The sequence below is a fragment of the Oncorhynchus clarkii genome, chromosome 16 (assembly GCF_045791955.1).
Source record: "Oncorhynchus clarkii lewisi isolate Uvic-CL-2024 chromosome 16, UVic_Ocla_1.0, whole genome shotgun sequence".
NCBI lineage: Eukaryota > Metazoa > Chordata > Actinopteri > Salmoniformes > Salmonidae > Oncorhynchus > Oncorhynchus clarkii.
Genome location: NC_092162.1, coordinates 44578815 through 44599883, shown reverse-complemented (window position 1 = coordinate 44599883; position 21069 = coordinate 44578815). Strand labels below are relative to the sequence as shown.

The following is a 21069-nucleotide window of genomic DNA, read 5'->3' as shown; positions in this document are numbered from 1 at the left end:
CCTCTAATGTGAATGTGAATGTTTTTACTATTGAAAGTAAACACTGAACCAATGTAAACACACCCGCAAAAACTCAGAATCAAAGCAATACATTTTTTTCTCCCTTTTTAACAAATTTAGCAAGGGGATTTTTGTTTGTTTATTGTTGTGACCGCCTGCTTGAAATCGCAGGCGCAGGGTCGCTGGAGTTCGATTTCTTATGAATGGTGCCAAAAGTGCAACATCGTCAACTTGGCGCACACCGGTGCTCATCCACAAGAGTATATTTAGTCCCTGGGACATCATTCCTACTATATATACAGTACCAGTCAAAAGTTTGGACACACCTACTCATTCAAGGGTTTTTCTTTATTTTTACTATTTTCCACATTGAAGAATAATAGTGAAGACATCAAAACTATGAAATAACAGCTTCTATCTCAAGGCCATCAGACTGTTAAACAGCCATCACTAACATTGAGTGGCTGCTGCCAACATACTGACTCAAATCTCTAGCCACTTTAACAATAAAAAATTGGATGTAATAAATGTATCACTAGTCACTTTAAACAATGGCACATTATAAAATGTTTACATACCCTACATTACTCATCTCATATGTATAAACTGTACTCTATACCATCTACTGCATCTTGCCTATGCCATTCGGCCATCGCTCATCCATATATTTATATGTACATATTCTTATTCATCCCTTTACACTTGTGTGTACAAGGTAGTTGTTGTGAAATTGTTAGACTTGTTAGATATTACTGCATGGTCGGAACAAGAAGCACAAGCAATTCGCTACACTCGCATTAACATCTGCTAACCATGTGTATGTGACCAATAAAATTTGATTTGATAACACATATGAAATAATGTAGTAACCAAAAAAGTGTTAGTAGCCACCCTTTGCCTTGATGACAGCTTTGCACACTCTTGGCATTCTCTCAACCAGCTTCATGAAATGCATTTAAATTAACAGCTGTGCCTTGTTAAAAGTTATTTTGTGGAATTTCTTTCCTTCTTAATGCATTCTAGCCAATCAGTTGTGTTGTGACAGGGTAGGGCTGGTATACAAAAGATAGCCCTATTTGGTAAAATACCAAGTCCAAATTATTGCAATAACAGCTCAAGTAAGCAAAGAGAAATGACAGTCCATCATTACTTTAAGATATGAAGGTTCAATGAAGGTCCAATCCAGAAAATGTCAAGAAATTTGAAAAGTTTCTTTAAGTGCAGTCACAAAAACCATAAAGCTCTATGATGAAACTGGCTCTCATGAGGACCGCCACAGGAATGGAAGACCCAGAGTTACCTATGCTGCAGAGGATAAGTTAATTTGAGTTACCAGCAAGAGTTACCAGCAAAATAAATGCTTCACAGTTCAAATAACAGACACATTTCAACATCAACTGTTTAGAGGAGACTGCGTGAATCAGGCCTTCATGGTCAAATTGCTGCAAAGAAACCACTATGAAAGGACACCAATAAGAGGAATAGACTTTCTTGGGCCAAGAAACACTTACAATGGACATTAGACCAGTGGAAAGTTGGTCTGATGAGTCCAAATTTTAGATTTTTGGTTCCAACCGCCGTGTCTTTATGAAATGCAGAGTAGGTGAACAGACGATCTCCGCATGTGTGGTTCCCACTGTGAAGCACGGAGTAGTTGGTGTGATGGTGCTTTTCTGGTGACACTGTCTGTGATTTTATTTAGAATTCTAGGCACACTTAACCAGCATGGCTACCACAGCATTCTGCAGTGATACGCCATCCCCTCTGGTTTGCACTTAGTGGGACTATAATTTGTTTTTCAACAGGACAATGACCCAACACACCTCCAGGCTGTGTAAGGGCTATTTGACCAAGAAAGAGAGTGATGGAGTGCTGCATCAGATGACCTGGCCACCACAATCACCCTACCTCAACTCAATTGAGATGGTTTGGGATGAGTTGGACTGCAGAGTGAAGGAAAAGCAGGCAACAAGTGCTCAGCATATGTGGAAACTCCTTCAAGACTGTTGGAAAAGCATTCCAGGTGAAGCTGGTTGAGAGAATGGCAAGAGTGTGCAAAGATGTCATCAAGGCAAAGGGTGGCTACTTTGAAGAATCTCAAATATAAAATATATTTTGATTTGTTTACAACTTTTTTGGTTACTACATGATTCCACATTAGTTATTTCATCATTGTGATGTCTTCACTATTATTCTACAACAGTAAAATAGTCAAATTAAAGAAAAAGGAATGTCCTTTTGACTGGTACTGTATGTGAATGTGATATTTCAGTGTTTTATATTTTATGAACTTGCAAACATTTCTAAAAACCTGTTTTGCTTTGTCATTATGGGGTATTGTGTGTAGCTTGATTAGGGGGAACATAACAAAATGTGTAAAAAGTCAAGGAGTCTGAACATTTTCCGAATGCACTGTATTTTACAAGATTTTATTAGGATTTAGTCAGAATAAGGACCAAATACTGTTATTTTCCTTTAATCACCTAAAGCTCAATAAGTTCATCTCAAAACAATGAATGACATTTACACATGTAATGATTTCTTAAGACAGAGATTTAACTTTGACTTTAATCATTGTGTTATTTGTAACTCTATTGAAATGGCAGAACATATTTTTTCACGTCAACTCACTAAAACCTTTTGGAATGCATTTCAATACTGAATTACATTATAATGATCTTATTATACCCACTTTAACTTATAATGTCAGATTTGGTTTCCTAATGGAGGACATACATGATTAATGTATGTACAATAATTTGATTATTATGCTAAATATAGTAGTTTCTTAAAAACTACCTCTTTGTTTGTAATATTTTTGAATGAGGTTAGGCTACATTGATGAAGATATCTTTGAAATTAGTTCAATCTAAACAAGCACTACGTCTTTATAATAACTTTTGTACTCTGATCCCTGATTAGACCACTTTGAGTCTTAGTTTTGTTTATTTAAGTAAACTAATATTTTCTATTATGAATGATGCATTTTCTAGTTGCTGGGTCTGTTTATTAGAACAAGTGTTTATTTCTTGTACGCAAAATGTTCCTATTTGTTTGTGAAAAATCCTGAAAAAATAAAAACAAGTAAGATTAACCCATAGGTTTTTGGGGCCTCACCCCCGTTATTTGGACTGGACTGGTTGGCCTCGTTCCTGACAGTTCCGTAAAATACGTTACTCGATTGGCCAATATCAAGAAATGAAGGCGGGGATTAGAACCACCCAAGGACAGTCTTGATAAGGAAGAGCGTAACGGCGTGTTTCCGGTAAAACCAGGCCGAGAGAGAATATACTAACAGTAATCTATGTAGCTACTGAAAATAAAAAACAGTATAGAAAGAGTTGTCCACTTTGTTGGACAACGTCTGTCCAATTTGCCTAACCTTTACAAATAGATATCGATTGGTCGTCGGGAAAAGAGTCGGCTGTAGCAAGGCAATGGAAGCCGAGTTTCGGAAAATCGATGAACCCGGGAGTTGGAACGCCATTTACCAGGTAACGTTAGGTTCGTCTTGGCAAATCAAGGTGGCTTTGAAGTTTCATGTTCTGTGCCTAGTCGGCTAGATGGTAACATTATGGGTTTACAACGACTTTATTACAAGTGTGTCGTGGTTATAAAGTATTATTTCAGATGTATTATGTACCAATTTTGATACCATAGCCAGCTAACTAGATTACCTTGTTCCAATTTTTTTTTAATGACCAATCTCCTCGGTGCTGTCCTAGCAAGCCCCACTATTTCGAATGATACAGTTGTAAAATCGAGTAGGCCATGTAGCGCAGGTTGTCACATTTGTAACGTTTACCTGCACGTGGTTGAAACCTTGTAGAAGATTAGTGTTGTTACATTGGCAGTCATTGACGGAGTCATCGATAGTTAAATGTAGACAGATTCCCCTACTTACTCCATGCCACAGTTCAGACATCATTAATGTTACTACAAAAAGGGGCACACCACAATTTCAATCACATTTATCTAACTAACACATCTATTAACTATTAAAATACTCTGCATTACAGACATTGCCTAAGCGTGACTGTGTGGCCAAGATGTGTCATATTTGAGAATAATGTGGTGGATGACAATTCTATTATAGTGTCAGCATAATTTGTATAATTGCAGACAAAAATTTGGTTCAGGGAAATATCCTTTAGATGTCATACTAAGAATAGATACCACAAGTATCCTGTTATTGTGTTGTAAAGAACAACCTTAGTTTTAGAAAATGGTATTTGAACATCAAGAAACACAGAATCATCCAGACACACCATACATCTGCACAGTAGTACATGCTCAGAGTTTAAACTAGTTGTAATAAACAGAGCACCTTTTGGGGAGAATACCAGTGAGAGTGCAACCATAGGAACAACCATTTGCCTCCCAAAACAAAGATATCTCCCAAGTTAAGAATTTAAGTTTGAATGTATTGTTGTTTTTTGCTCTCAGGAAATCCGTCAGCAATCAAGTGAGCTGCCCTGCAAACTTGCCAAATTACCTGAAAACAAAACTCGGAATCGCTACAGAGATGTCAGCCCATGTAAGTTTTGTACTCTTGACTCCATATAGAGGAATGAGGATTGAGCTGCTGAGATTCCTCATTCTAGATACAAATAAAATCAAATTGTATTAGTCACATGCGCTGAATAAAACAGGACCTTACAGTGAAATGCTTACGTACAAGCCAACAATGCAGTAAAAAAAATAAGAATAAGAAATAAAAGTAATTAAAGGGCAGCAGTAAAATATATAGAGAGTTCCTGGATGGCAGGAAGCATGTCCCCAGTGATGTACTGGGCTGTACGCACTACCCTCTGTAGTGCCTTGCAGTCGGAGGATGAGCAGTTGCCATACCAGGCATTGATGCAACCAGTCGGGATGCTCTTGATGGTGCAGCTGTAGAACCTTTTGAGGATCTGAGGACCCACGCCAAATCTTTTCAGTCTCCCGCGGGGGAATAGGTTTTGTCGTGCCCTCTTCACGGCTGTGTTGTTGTGCTTGGACCATGTTAGTTTGTTGGTGATGTGGACACCAAGGAACTTGAATCTCTACAGAAGCATAACATAAGATAAAAACATGCCAATAACACAATAATAACAGGCTGACACATTTGATAAAAGTACAGTTTATAATAAAGTTGATGCATTATGCAGGACAGCTTTTGATACCTGCACAATTTTCTCTTCAAAATCAACACTGTTTTTGTATTTAGGTGCTATATACTGTGACTGAACCGTGTTAAGCTGTAGTCTTTGAAACATCTCATGTATGGCAACAGATGGATCTTTCAAGGTCAGATTCCTCAGAAGCAGTTCAACAGAACAAGCTTTTAAAGTATATATTTTTAATCTTCCTTCATGGTAACTCGACACAGCAAAGCTGTTGTGGTTTCCTCTTTTCACAAAGATGCAAAAACCAAACCTAAACCCTATGGGACAGACCAGTCACATGTCAACCAGGGTGTCCATATGTTCTTGTTTCCTGGTTTGAGGTAAAGTGAAACAACCATACACTAGACTTGAAGTATTTTAAATCTTGGTTATTTACTTTAGTCCCATTCCAACTCTATCTTTTGATTTAGATTAGAAGAAAGAGATAGTATTTCCTGTTTAGTTGAATGGATTAGAACATGGGAGAAGAAATAAACACTGCTGTGTTTCAGTCATAGATAGACCTGTTGGATGTACTGTACACATGTCTCTTGAGAACTGAATCTCTAAACAGAAGTCCCTTAGGATATTACAAATTGCAAAGTCAAAAGGGTTTTCTTTTCATCAAAGTTCTTTCATTCTCTGCAGTTGACCACAGCAGAATCCGCCTGCAACTGGGTGCGAACGACTACATTAACGCCAGCCTAATTTCTGTAGACGAGGCACAGAGAAGCTACATTCTTACTCAGGTTTGTACTCTGGGCTAGAAGGTTGTGGGAATAAATTGTTGTCTTTATGCCAAGAGATCACAGCAATTTTACCTGGTTCAGAATGTCCGACTTCTAATTTATAAAGACAACAACAGCACAGTGACAACAAACATCCAAACATGACAATAAAGAACATCTAGCAAACCCTTCAAAAGCAAGCCGGGCATCCTGTGTGACCTGGCGTGGAGGGGTACAGTTCATAAACATGTATACAATTGATTTAGGGCGCGTTTGTAAATTCACTCTGGATATCTATTCCGATTTTAAAGCACTCTCGTCTGAGTGTGCCAGAGCGCAGAATAACTGATGAATTTACGAACACTCAATACCCGTTGAATATGGCCGGTGTCAGTAAACATTGGCAAAAAAAAGCTTACTTCAATTGTTGCCAGCAGCACAGTTACAGTCACCAACTCTATGGATAACATGAAAACAGCCTAACCAGCTCTGCTAGGCAATTAAAATGGTTATAGTGAGGTGTTCTGTCATTTATGTCTGAAAGTAGCTAACAAGCTAGCTAACTTTAGGATCGACCCTACTCCTCTGCCAGAGCGTCCAGTGTGCTCTCTAAACGCTCCGAGATCGAAACGCTCTGAATTTACCAACAGACAATCTGACAAAGCTCTGAATTTATGATCGCCCAGAGCGCACTCTGAGTGCTTTCTGGCACTCAGAGACAATTTATGAACGCACCCACAGTAGGCTATGCTCTCTGGTTTATATATTTTCTTATAATGTCCCAATGACCATCTAGTCTATTGTAATAGTCCTGGAGGTCTGATTCCGCTCATTCCATAGTCATGAAGTCCTTTAACCAAATGTCCATGCTGAAGCACTGAGGTTTACATACTTACATACATACCAGTTTATCCGTATTGTCTGTTTTGCTGATAAAGAATAAATGTTTTATCATATTAACATCACATGGGTTATTTTCTAAGATGTACACTCACTGAGGTTTAATTTTAGGATTGTGTAAAAGTGTCACTCTGTCTTGAGTGTCATGATATCCATATCAAAAGTGGGTACCACTTCATTTGAATCTTCACCGACATGCTCCTTCTACGGGTAGCTGGTCACATTTATTACTGATTGATGTAAAAAGAATGGATGAGAGGTGCTTGCAGCATAACTTGGGGCTATTTCTAACAATACCTCCTCCCCCTCTTCTTATTCTAAAGGGACCCCTTCCAAACACATGTGGCCACTTCTGGGAGATGGTTTGGGAGCAGGGGACCATGGGAGTGGTGATGCTGAACCGTGTCATTGAGAAAGGATCTGTGAGTATATCAATGATTATTATTAGTATTTCATTCATATGATCTGCCTTGAATATTGAACTTCATTAACCACTATGGGCCTCCAGTTAGAGAGCGCTACTCTGTTTAAGTAAGACAGAGGGGCAATGAAAAGTGGTTCACATAAGGGCCTTTCTTCTTCCTATCTCAAAATATCAATATTATACAGTACCAGTCAAAAGTTTGGACACACCCACTCATTCCAGGCTTTTCTTTATTTTTACTGTTTTCTACATTTTAGAATACTAGTAAAGACATCAAAACTATGAAATAACACCTATGGAATCATGTTGTAACCAAAAAAGTGTTAAATAAAAAAATATATATTTTTTTATTTGAGATTCTTCAAAGGAGCCACCCTTTGCCTTGACAGCTTTGCACACTCTTGGCATTCTGTCAACCAGCTTCATGAGGTAGTCACCTGGAATGCATTTCAATAATTTTGAAAGTTACTTCAAGTGCAGTCGCAAAAACCATCAAGCGATATGATGAAACTAGCTCTCATGAGGACCACCAGAGTTACCTCTGCTGCAGAGGATAAGTTCATTAGAGTTAACAGCCTCAGGAATTGCAGCCCTCAGACCAATCAACATCAACTATTCAGAGGAGACTGCGTGAATCAGGCCTTCATGGTCCAATTGCTGCGAAGAAACCACTACTAAAGGACACCAATAAGATGGACATTTAGATCGGTGGAAATCTGTCCTTTGATATTTTTGGTTCCAACCGCCGTGTCTGTGAAACACAGAGTAGGTGAACGGATTATCTCTGCATGTTTGGAGGTGTGATGGTGTCGGGGTGCTTTGCTGGTGACACAGTCAATGATTTATTTAGAATTCAAGGCACACTTAACCAGCATGGCTACCACAGCATTCTGCAGCGATACGCCATCCCATCTGGTTTGCGGTTAGCAGGACTTTAATTTGTTGATCAACAGGACAATGACCCAATACACCTCCAGGCTGTGTAAGGGCTATTTGACAAATAAGGAGAGAGATGGAGTGCTGCATCAGATGACCTGGCCTCCACAATCACCCCACCTCAACCTAATTGAGATGGTTTGGGATGAGTTGGACCGCAGAGTGAAGGAAAAGCAGGCAACAAGTGCTCAGCATATGTGGGAACTCTTTCAAGACTGACGGAAATTTATTCTAGGTGAAGCTGGTTGAGAGAATGCCAAGAGTGTGTAAAGCTGTCACCAAGGCAAAGGGTGGCTACTTTGAAGAATCTCAAATATATTTAGATGTAACACTTATTTTAGTTACTACATGATTCCATATGTGTTAATTCATAGTTTTGACATCTTCACTATTATTCTACAATGTGGAAAATACGAAAAAATAAAGAAAACCACTTGAATGAGTAGGTGTCTAAACGTTTGACTGGTACTGTACATATTCAATTTAAATATCCCTATCAGATGTATGCACTTCTGTTTTCAGGTGAAGTGTGCACAGTACTGGCCACCTAGAGCGGAGAGGGAGGCGATCTTTGAAGACACAAATTTCAAGCTTACACTTGTTTCAGAAGACATTAAGTCTTACTACACTGTCCGTCAGCTGGAGCTGGAAAATCTGTCGGTAAGATTCCTCTTCCTCGTTGTGCCCTCTTCTGTTCTCCTCAGATTTATCCACCCATAGAACCAGTGGATCCCAACACAGCATCCTATGATCATTTTTAATGAAATACTTATACATAAAAACAAACATTGAACAAATGGTTACACTTCGTGTTACAGTGCTTTTTTCACTGATCTACAGTGCATTTTTTCTTTTTTTGGCTGTATACTTCAAACATTTGTATTTGAAACCAAACAATGACTATGGGGTTAAAGTGCACACTCTCAACTTTAATTTGAGGGTATTTTCATCCATATCTGGTTAACCGTTTAGAAATTACAGCACTTTTTGTGCATGGTCCCCCCCCATTTTAGGGGAGCAAAAGTATTAGAACAAATTCACTTACAGTACCAGTCAAAAGTTTGGACACACCTACAGTACTCATTCCAGGGTTTTTCTTTATTTTTTTTACTATATTCTACATTGTAGAATAATAGTAAGACATCAAAACTATGAAATAACACATATGGAATCATGTAGTAACCAAAAAAGTGTTAAACAAATAAAATAAATTATTCTTCAAAGTAGCCACCATTTGCCTTGACGACAGCTTTGCACACTCTTGGCATTCTCTCAACCAGCTGCTTAACCTTTCTAGGGAACGCGGGACGGTAGCGTCCCACCTGACCAACATCCAGTGAAATTGAAATACTGATTATAAAAATTCAGAAAACATACAAGTGTTATACATAGGTTTAAAGATGAACTTCTTGTGAATCCAACCACGGTGTCAGATTTCAAAAAGGCTTTACGGCGAAAGCATACCATGCGATTATTTGAGAACATCGCTCAGCAGACAAACCATTACAAACAGTAACCAACCAAGTAGAAGAGTTACACAAGTCAGAAATATAGATCAAATGAATCACTTACCTTTGATGATATTCATATGGTTGCACTCAGAAGACATTCATTTACTCAATAAATGTTTGTTTTGTTCGATAAAGTCTCTCTTTGTTTGCACGTTTTCTTCAGTAATCCACAGGCTCAAACAGTCACAACAGGCAGACAAAAAATCCAAATTGTATCCGTAAAGTTCATAGAAACATGTCAAACGATGTTTATATTCAATCCTCAGGTTGTTTTTAGCCTAAATAATTGATAATATTTCAACCGGACAATAACAGCCTCAATATAAAAAGTAAACAAGAAAGGCGCACTCTCGGGATTGCGCATGAAAAAGCTCTGTGACACTTCAAGTTCCAGTCATTCAGACTGGTCTTACGCCCTCATTTTTCAGAATACAAGCCTGAAACAATTTCTAAAGACTGTTGACATCTAGGATCTGCAATTTGATTCCTAAGTCAATGGATACTGTAATGGCATTGAATAGAAAACTACAAAAATATAAAAACACTACTTCCTGGATGGATTTTTCTCAGGTTTTCGCCGGCCAAATCAGTTCTGTTATACTCACTCACAGACATTATTGTAACAGTTTTTGGAACTTTAGAGTGTTTTCTATCCAAATCTACCAGTTCTATGCAGATCCTAGCTTCTGTGCCTGAGAAGCAGGCAGTTTACTTTGGGCACGCTTTTCATCCGGAGGTGAAAATAATGCCCCCTACCCTAGAGAAGTTAAGGTAGTCACCTGGAATACATTTAAATTAACAGTTGTGCCTTGTTAAAAGTTTATTTGTGCAATTTCTTTCCTTCTTAACCTCTAGCGTCGAGCAATCCCGTATCCGAGAGCGTAATCATAGCCTCAAGCTCATTACCATAACGCAACGTTTCCTATTCATGAAAATCGCAAATGAAGTAAATATATTGAAACACAAGCTTAGCCTTTTGTTAACAACACTGTCATCTCAGATTTTCAAAATATGCTTTAACCAAAGCTACACAAGCATTTGTGTAAGAGTATTGATAGCCTAGCATAGCATTAAGCCTAGCATTCAGCAGGCAACATTTTCACAAAACAAGAAAAGCATTCAAATAAAATAATTTACCTTTGAAGAACTTCGGATGTTTTCAATGACGAGACTCTCAGTTAGATAGCAAATGTTCATTTTTTCCAAAAATATTATTTGTGTAAGAGAAATAGCTCCCTTTTGTTCATCACGTTTGGCTAAGAAAAAAAAACGAAAATGCAGTCACTTACAATGCCAAACTTTTTTCCAAATTAGCTCCATAATATCGACAGAAACATGGCAAACGTTGTTTAGAATCAACCCTCAAGGTGTTTTTCACAATTCTATTAGATGAAAAATTATTCCTGGCAGTCGGTTTCTCAGAGGCAAACGGAAAAATACTGCAGCTGGAGATTACGCAATAATTGCGACGGAGGACACCAAGCGACCACCTGGTAAATGTAGTCTCTTATGGTCAATCTTCCAATGATATGCCTACAAATACGTCACAATGCTGCAGACACCTTGGGGAAAACGTGGAAAAGGTAAGCTGACTCCTAGCTCCTCCACAGCCATATAAGGAGTCATTGCCATGAGGCGGTTTCAAAAAATGTGGCACTTCCTGATTGTATTTTTATCTGGGTTTTTTCTGTAACATCAGTTCTGTGGCACTCACAGACAATATCTTTGCAGTTTTGGAAACGTCAGAGTGTTTTCTTTCCAAAGCTGTCAATTATATGCATAGTCGAGCATCTTTTCGTGACAAAATATCTTGTTTAAAACGGGAACGTTTTTCATCCAAAAATTAAAAGAGCGCCCCCTATATCAAAGAAGTTAATGTGTTTGAGCCATTAAGCTGTGTTTTGACAAGTTAGGGGTGGTATACTGAAGAAAGCCTTATTTGGTAAAAGACCAAGTCCATATTATGGCAAGAACAGCACAAATAAGCAAACAGAAACGACAGTCCTTCATTACTTTAAGACATGAAGGTCAGTCAATCTGGAAAACTTCAAGAAATTTGAACGTGCAGTTCAAGTGCAGTCGCAAAAACCAAGCGCTATGATGAACCTGCCTCTCATGAGGACCGCCACAGGAAAGGAAGACTCAGAGTTACCTCTGCTGCAGAGAATAAATTGATTAGAAGTAACTGCACCTCAGATTGCAGCCCAAATAAATGCTTCAGAGTTCAAGTAACACACATCTCAACATCAACCTTTTCAGAGCACCTTCATGGTCGAATTGCTGCAAAGAAACCACTACTGAAGGACACCAATAATAAGAAGAGACTTGCTTGGGCCAATAATCACAATCAATGGACATTAGACCGGTGTCCTTTTGTCTGATGAGTCCAAATTGCAACCTTCGTGTCTTTGTGAGACGCAGAGTAGGTGAACGGATGATCTCCGCATGTGTAGTTCCCACAGTGAAGCATGGAGGAGGAGGTTTGATGGTGTGGGGGTGCTTTACTGGTGATACTGTCTGTGATATATTTATAATTCAAGGCACACTTAACCAGCATGGCTACCACAGCATTCTGCAGTGAAATGCCATCCCATCTGGTTTGCGCTTAGTGGGACTATCATTTTTTTCCAACAGGACAATGACCCAAAACACACCTCCAGGCTGTGTAAGGGCTATTTGACAAAGAAGGAGAGTGATGAAAGGCTGCATCAGTCACCATCAATCACCTGACCTCAACCCAATTGAGGTGATTTGGGAAAAGCAGCCAACAAGTGCTCAGCATATATGGGAACTCCTTCAAGACTGTTGGAAAAGCCTTCCTCATGAAGCTGGTTGAGAGAATGCCAAGAGTGTGCACAGCTGTCATCAAGGCAAAGGGTTGGTACTTTGAAAAATCTAAAATATATTTTGATTTGTTGAACACTATTTTTGGTTACTCCATGATTCCATATGTGTTATTTCATAGTGTTGATGTCTTCGCTATTCTTCTTCAATGTAGAGAATTGTAAAAAAAAATAAAATAAAGAAAACCCTTGAATGAATAGGTGTGTCCCAACTTTTGACTGGTACTGTGTATGTGTGTTGAAGTTGTAAAAAGTTAAGTATTTGTTCCCATGTTCATAGCACGCAATGACATCAAGTTTGTGACAAATTTGTTGGATGCATTTGCTGTTTGTTTTGGTTGTGTTTCAGATGATTTTGTTCCCAACATAAATTAATGGTAAATAACGTACTGTGTCATTTGAGTCACTTTTATTGTAAAAAGGAATAGTGTTTAGAAACATATTCTATCATGATAACGGATAATCGTGAATAAATTAGAAAGTTACAAATGCAGAAATATCCTACCCCCAAAAACTTACCCTGTTATTGTAATGGTGAGAGGTTAGCATGTCTTGGGGGTGTGGTATTTGTGTATATACACTCAGTGGACATTATTAGGTACACCCATCCCCTTAGCTACACCCATCCCCCAAGGCACCCAATGTGTGCCAGGAAAACATTCCCCACACCATTACACCACCGCCATTACCATTACACCAATACAGCAATCAATATCTCTGTTCTATTTTATGCTTATTCTGTTTTATTTGTCCTTCTTACAGACTCTGGAAACTAGAGAGATCCTACATTTTCACTACACCACCTGGCCTGACTTTGGGGTGCCCGAATCTCCAGCCTCCTTCCTCAACTTCCTGTTTAAGGTGCGGGAGTCTGGGTGCCTCAACTCTGACCAGGGGCCTGTGGTGGTACACTGCAGCGCAGGCATCGGCCGCTCTGGAACCTTCTGTCTCGTCGACACCTGCCTCTTACTGGTCAGTACTGGACTTGGAATTCCATAAAAAATGTCAAACTTTATTCCTCCTACAAGGGGAAATTGTGCAAATGTGGTATTGAGAATGAGTTGTGCATTCTCTGGCTTTATGAAGAGTCATAACTTCATGCCAGGTTATTATTTATTGTTTTGTAACTAACTTTGTGACATTTCTGATTGCAGATGTCCATGCGCAAAGACCCATCAACTGTGCGTATTCGTGACGTGCTGCTGGAGATGCGACGCTATCGGATGGGCCTGATTCAGACCGCTGACCAACTCAGATTTTCCTACCTCGCTGTTATTGAAGGTGCCAAGTGCATCATGGGAGACACATCGTTGCAGGTAAATTACGTTTCTCTTTTAGTTGCTGCCACAAACCAAAGTGTTATAGTAGATCATGCAAGCACATCCAAATATAGTCTCCTCGTTGGCCATAGAATGCTGTTATACTTGTCCTCTAATGAAAAATTGAAGAAGGCTAATTAGGTCGTCGTTTATTTGAATAGTTTGGATTTGGGCAGCCCTAACTAGATGTAGAGGTCTCCCCTCATAATGTACTGTAAAAGGTCATAGCTATTCTCTTCTCTGTAAAGCCTTTGAATGTTTAAATAATACCCACATCAATCCTTAAATGTTTACGTTAAGGAGTCGTGGAAAGAGCTCTCCAACGAAGAGGACGTTCCTCCAGAGTTCACCCCTCCCCCGCTCCACTCCCGACCCCAAGGTCCAATCAACGGCACGGTTGAACCTTCCTTCTTTCCTGAAGAGATTGTTGTTGCGCAGAATAATTTCCACACTCGCAGGTAAATAAGATCAGCTCAATTAGTCATTTCTAGCAATCTAGACTTCATATATGCAATATTTTATATCCCCTATCTCTCTCCTATGGTAGTGCCCCACCAGAAACTGAACTGCGATGGAGGGGCGGTGGTGATGGTGCTACCTCCCAGTCTCCCACTGTCCCCGCTGATCAACCTGGCTGCCAGGTGGGAAGCAAAGAACCAGATCCCAAAGCTCTGATGGAACCACACCGGCTGCATGATACTGAAACACAACAGGGGCTGAACCAGGACCAGGCAACAGCAGCAGGAGACGACAGCCTTGAGGCTCAGGGTGCCTGGACCCCCCTGCTGGCCAACATGTGCCTCTGCACTGCCCTGGCCCTGGGTGCTTACATCTGTTACCGGGCCTGTTTCCACTGATCTCCTCTACCCTCCTCCCTCTCTTGCTCCTCCCTTTCTCTTGTCTGTTTTTTTGCAGGGTGAACTGGGTGAGTGGATTGTTTGGATTTCAGCAAATTGATTGATTCAGACTCACTCACTTGTTTTCTTAACAGAGCGTGAGTGTGGGAGGAAGGACCGCCCCTTTTCCCTTGTCACCCACCGTAGCTCCCATATGAACTGTCAGTTTGGACTCTCAGGACCTCAATTTTCAGGTGTCGCATCCCAAATACAGGTGTTGATTTAAAATCAAATGAGTGAACAACAATTTTTCATCATAGTGTGTTTGTTCCTGTGTTCTATGAGCTGAATGGTTTACTAGTTGACCCTACCTACACACATGCACCCTCTATTCAGTTACCAAATGACACACTCATAAGTGTTCTTCCATTTCAGCCTTTGCAAAATGTCCATTGGCTATTCACCTTTCTCTACCAAATAGTTATTTCAATCCAGCTCTTCAAATAAAAAATTGGTCAAGAGGAGTTACTCAGTGCTTGATTTGTGGCAACCCTGCAGTGCCAACATAATGATTTGCTGCGGAGACGTTAGTAAAAAGAAAACAGACAAACGTAATTTTTCTCCTTGAGATGATTGGGCAGTATTATTCCCAGGAGTAAACTGAGACGGGGGTGGCCACTGTCTGAGAGAGAGACTGCCCTCCCTGCCTTCCACTGGTTGAGTGGTGCATACAGTGGGTAATTTACAGGCCATAGGAGAGCTCCCTACCACTGCCCTGTTTAGGGCCTTTTGGCTAGAGCTGAGTGAGTGAGTGAGTGGGCAAGCGAGCGAGTGTTTAGTGAGAGTTAACAGCTTTCTACTGATGCTTGATTTCTATCTGCTGTCTTAGTGGAAAACATCACAAGTTAATAATACAAGTCAGATTTGAAATGTATTCAAGATTGATTCCTGGCCCTTTTCTCTCCCACCGCGTATTCGTTCCTAACTTGAGATTTAAGCAGGAGTGTCTTGTTGATAATGTGCTTTGAATGGAAATGCCGCACACATGTATTGAGCTGTTCTGGCTGGCCTAGTTTGAGACGCTGTATTCACATTTAGCCTGTTTCAAAAAGTGGTTCCAGCTAATGCTGATGTACAAATTCCAAAATGAGTCTCCAATGATTTCGCAACAATTTGTTATTGTTGTCAAACCTATTAAATATATCATTCAGGGATAGTAACTTCTTGCTGTCACCACATTGGATGAATAATGCAGAAGCTTTTCATGCTAAAGAAACAAAGTGAATGTGTAAGGAGGAGGGGAATGCCTCAGGTGAGCGTTGCATAGTAATTAAAGAGCAGGTATCTGAACACAGGAGGCTGCATTAACGCACAAAAATGCCAGCTCAGCCTACTATATGGAGACACAGACAGCAGCTAACCCTACGCTCCCTTCGCTAGCAATACAAATACTTTATATTGACCTTTATTTTCCCCATCCTCTGACAGCTAAACCCATCCTGCCTGTATGGACAGGGAGCCTGGGGTCTCAAACCAACCAACAAACACCAGCACATGGAATAAAACACTGTAGTGGTGATCAGTTATATTATGTTATGGCATGGGACTGTGCTGTTTGTTCTTATTACTTTTTTTCCCACATAAACATCCTGCAGTTTTGAATAAACAGGTTTTTAATGAGATTAGTTCAACTGCTAGTTTAATTTACTTTAGTGACTCAAAAAGAACTACTTACTTCCTGAGTCCAACAGCTGTACTTTTTCTCTAGAATGTATGAAAGCCTACCCAAGGACACACCTTCTTGATACTTTTTTCAGATCAGGTTTCATTGTGCTGGCTTTTTTTTCTTTTTTACATCCATCATTGTATTCCTTTTTTAATAAAAAAAATGTACTGCTGATTTGTTCTAGTTTTTGGATCTGAGTCAATTGTAAGATTTTATTTTATCAGACTGAATTCTGAACAAAGGCTGTGGTAATAAAATCGGTCTCTGTACTTTCCTTGTAATCTATTTTTTTTTGTATGAGATTGAATTATGATCATATTGACATCACCAATATGAAAAGGGCATTAGAAGAGAATGTCTCCACTCCACTCACTACCAAATAATGGTCGGCAGTGGGAGATGATGGAACGAGATGGATGTTGGCCGAGATTCTGCTAATTATCTAATCGATTAAACATTTGATCTCAATACAGTTCTGTTCCCAAAACTAGAATTTGTTAAGAACAGAGTGGACTACGTTTTGTAGACTTTACCTTTTAAATCTACAAAACGATTCGAGTTATTGCACACGCGCACTTCACAGAATAGGAGTTCCCTAACGGAAATATGCAAATATTGCTAGAAAGCGACAATAGGATCTCGCTAGCTCGTTCTTGGCTCTACCCACCTCGTTGCTTGTTCTGCCCAATGTGACTGATTTGTTCTCGTTTGAAACGACAGACAGTGGTCTATCTTGGTTTAATAATAAAACTCTTTGGCAGTATGATACTTGTGGACTAATTCTGATTTCAAATCTGACCATTGACAGATAACGCTGACCTGGCAAAAAATACCTCTGTGTTATTTACTGTGACAAACTTTGTAGGCTGTGCAAGACCAGGGTTTTGAAGTTGCCACAAGGGGGCTCTTTAGTACACGCAAACAGCCCAAGTTTCAACATAAACAGACAAGTCAAGTTTCCTTGTGTCATCATACAAAACGTATGACTCACATACCTGGGCACATTGTGTACAGTGTAGCCCACACGTTTCCTGTTTTCCATAACTGTATTCATCAATAATAATCTTACTGTATGTATAAATACATGTCAAAATAAATACAAATAGTTTCCTGATCTTTTTTATATCTCTCAGATATAGGACAGACACTTCAGAACATACTTCGTTTTTTTTAATACTTTCTGTTGTTATTCCTTGAGTTTCTATTGGCTAATAGCAGCCATGCCAAATTCAACGTTTCATCAAATCGCGTTTAAAAAATAAATGATATACCTTAAGGCAGGGTTCCCCAACTGGCCCGAGGTTGGCCCGAGGTTGGTTTCATTTGGCACCCCAAGTTTTATTAAATTTTTTATTCTTCTGATTTTGGACATAAAATACTATAATAACACCAGGAAATCATCTCCAAGTTATTTTAATTTAAGAAATCTGTTCCCGTGTTTCCCCACACATAATAGAGAGACAAGTGATCGTATACAAATGTAAGCAAGGCTGGAAATTATGTTTTAATCAAACATTATGTTTGGGCTTCTTGCGGTCAATTTGCAGTCTACAAATTATCAACAAAATATCGTCCCACGGCTGCATCTAGTTGACAGGGCTTAGACAGAACTTAGATTCTAGAAGGTTAACCATAATTTCAGTCCTTGGTTAGTACCATTATATTACGGAGGCAAAGGAGACAGGAGCAAAACTGCCTCTTAAGTGTTGACATTGTGATTGTACAGATGAATTTTATAGTTATTTTTGCCACTGTTGTCCAGCTTGTACAACTTCCACATGGGAAAACAAACATTCAAGCTCATAAAGGCTTTGGATGGTTGTCTTCCTCTTGATGTGTGTTGCCATGTTTTGCGGCCTTCTTAAGTCCACATGATATGCAAGCCATGGCTTAGTGTTCTTCATGGTTATACACTACTCACACAACTGTTGTGGTTTATCATTAGGGACAATGAGACCAAAGGTAAAATATCTGTAAATACTTCAGGCATGTTTTAGTGCATCAGGCCAAATGTGGGCAGGGTTGGCTGTAGCCTTTTGGGGGCCATAAGCAATATTTGGTTGGGTGGTTGCCCACGTTGCAGCAAAACATTTTAGTGGCCCCTCTCTTGACGGTGGAGAGAACATTTTTTGTTAATTTCCTGCAATTGTACTTATTGTTGCCATGGCGCATAGAGAAAATGTCAGTGGTGTAAAGTACTTAAGTAAAAATACATTGAAGTACTACTTATTTGGGGTATCTACACTTTACTATTTATATTTCTGACTACTTTTACTCTACTACATTCCTAAAGAAAATATGTACTTTTCACTGCCATACATTTTCCCTGAATCCCAAAAGTACTCGTTACATTTCGAATGCTTAGGCAAGACAGCAAAGCGTTGTCATCCCTACTGCCTCTGATCTGGCAGACTCACTAAACACAAGTACTGCGTTTGTAAATTATGTCAAAGTGTGGGCGAGTGCCCCCCCCCCCCCCCCCCCCCCAAAAAAAAGCTTGTGGCGTCTGGTTTGCTTAATTTAAGGAATTTGATGTGTAGCATTTACTTGTACTTTTACTCAAGTATGACAATTTAATACTTTTTTCACCACTGTACTTCAGTACATTTTAAACCAGATACTGTTAGACTTTTACTAAAGTAGTATTTTAATGGGTTACTTTTACTTCAGACATTTTGGTATCTTTACTTTTACTCAAGTATAACAATTGAGTACTTTTTCCACCACTGGAAAATGTTGCAGTTTTAAAGCAAGTTTTCTGCAATTGTACACATGTGGCTATGGGGCTGAGCTTAACTAATTTTGCCATGGGGCAGAAATAAACTAGTTTTCTGCTATTCTACCAATTGTGATATGGGGTGGAGAGACATTTTTGTAATTTTAGAGCTGATTTCCGGCAATTCAATACATTTTTGTAATGACTTATGCCATGTTAATATGATATCTGAGTGAGAATGACTAACAAAATCAATGGGGGTCCCCTGGACACGTGCCCTGTGTGCCCGGTCAGTATTCTGACATTATTAATACAAGTTTAGATAGCTGGCTAGACTAACTACCGCTCTACAAATTGTTAGTTGACATGGCTAATTCAGTAACCATCAATGACTGACATAACAAGAGAAAAATTGCTGATGCACAACCAAATTTCGAAATTGCATCTGGTTTATTCTACTATTCTTACTCTAAAGTTCATTAAAAAAAAGTCACCAGGGCACTAAGCGACTGCTTATGCCTGGAACTGGCCCTGAATGTGGGTAACAACACTGTTGTTGCCCAGGACTAATAGATTAGCTAACAGCGCTAGGAAAAACTAGGGGGTAAGTGAGTGTGTGTTACATGCATCAGAGGAATGCAACTAAAGAGTGAGTAATAGCACTCCCATACCTCGAGGCTCTGCTGACGTCAAGAGACAGGATGGAACAGGCAGCACCAGTCGGCATTGGGACAAGTACTGCCAAGGCATTTCCAGAGATAGGAAGTGGTCTTAAAGGCATAGCTGCTCTATTCAGTACAAACTGTACTATGCAAAAAGTTTACATTAGCAGGATTGTTTAAATGTTTATGGTGCTCCTGATGATGCTGCTGATAATGATGATGATCATGCTGAAATATGATGATACAAGAAGCACCGTTTATATGATAGGATCAAAACAATACACTATGATTGACTACCTGATAATAAATTAATTAAGAAGATTAAAGAATAAACTTTTGTATTTATTTTGTATTGCATATTGTATATATATTCATGGTCTGCTGTGAACAATGTTGCTGAATGTTGATTCATATTTATTTGCCTTTTACTAGGTGACTTAATTGATCAATGTAGTCATAATAAAAACTTTCAGTGACAAAATGGGCAAGAGATTACATTTGACAATGAATTGACATTCATAGACCTAGCTATTGGTTCTTTGCTTAGCCTCCTCTGCTGAACCTGTGACTTCAGTACAGTACAGGGTCTTCTAATGTATGTTCTGAGTTCAGTCATTAACCTGGAACTTCCCAATGGCCAGCCAGCCCTGAGAGGCCCTTAGGGTATAAAAGCGAATTCTTTCTCTTATACTCTGAATTACTTCATGGGGGCCATATGGGGTTCTGGAAATTCCAGAAAACGAAACCATCTGAGAAATGCTTAATGACTTGTGGGAGCTGGAGTCATTAGAACCTAATAGACGGATGCTGACACATTTTCTTGTCATGTACTTACACAGTACTTGGTGGTCATGCATGCAAGTCATGCAGCGTGTGATGTCTCATAATACCTCCACCAGAAGTGTTTCACTGAATGAAAGATCAATTTACTTCCATTATCTATTTTTCTGAGAACATTATTTCCTTGGATTTTTTCATTACTGAACGTCGAAGTGTGACAAATCCTCTGTAGGTTTTCAGAGAATTTTGACTCACCCAAAACCAGCCTCCTTGTCATGGCCGTCGAAAGAAGTGGACCAAAGCACAACGTGGTGAGCGTACATTTTCCTTTTATTTTAAAATGTCGCCAACAAAACAAACAAAAAACAACCGTGAAGCTCGGACTGGGGACCGTCGCTGCTGGGGGCTCCGGACTGGGGACCGTCGCTGCTGGGGGCTCCGGACTGGGGACCGTCGCTGCTGGGGGCTCCGGACTGGGGACCGTCGCTGCTGGGGGCTCCGGACTGGGGACCGTCGCTGCTGGGGGCTCCGGACTGGGGAC

At 39.6% G+C, this 21069-nt stretch overlaps 1 protein-coding gene across 1 annotated transcript; it reads left to right on the top strand.

The window, feature by feature from the left end:
* Nucleotides 1–3214: 3214 nt before the first annotated feature.
* On the top strand, nucleotides 3215–17136 carry LOC139368549 (protein tyrosine phosphatase non-receptor type 1). The gene is made up of 9 exons (XM_071107563.1): nucleotides 3215–3494; nucleotides 4447–4537; nucleotides 5796–5896; nucleotides 7099–7197; nucleotides 8658–8795; nucleotides 13252–13461; nucleotides 13644–13805; nucleotides 14109–14266; nucleotides 14356–17136. The coding sequence occupies exons 1-9, from the start codon at nucleotides 3438–3440 to the stop codon at nucleotides 14663–14665; spliced, it is 1326 nt and encodes a 441-aa protein (XP_070963664.1). The 5' UTR covers nucleotides 3215–3437; the 3' UTR covers nucleotides 14666–17136.
* Nucleotides 17137–21069: the final 3933 nt, after the last annotated feature.

Excerpts from the sequence above, each read along its gene's own strand:
- LOC139368549 (XM_071107563.1), top strand. The coding sequence starts at position 3,438 with ATGGAAGCCGAGTTTCGGAAAATCGATGAACCCGGGAGTTGGAACGCC. Across the intron at positions 8,796-13,251 it reads TGGAGCTGGAAAATCTGTCG|ACTCTGGAAACTAGAGAGAT; the intron begins GTAAGATTCCTC and ends TCCTTCTTACAG. Across the intron at positions 13,462-13,643 it reads TCGACACCTGCCTCTTACTG|ATGTCCATGCGCAAAGACCC; the intron begins GTCAGTACTGGA and ends TTCTGATTGCAG.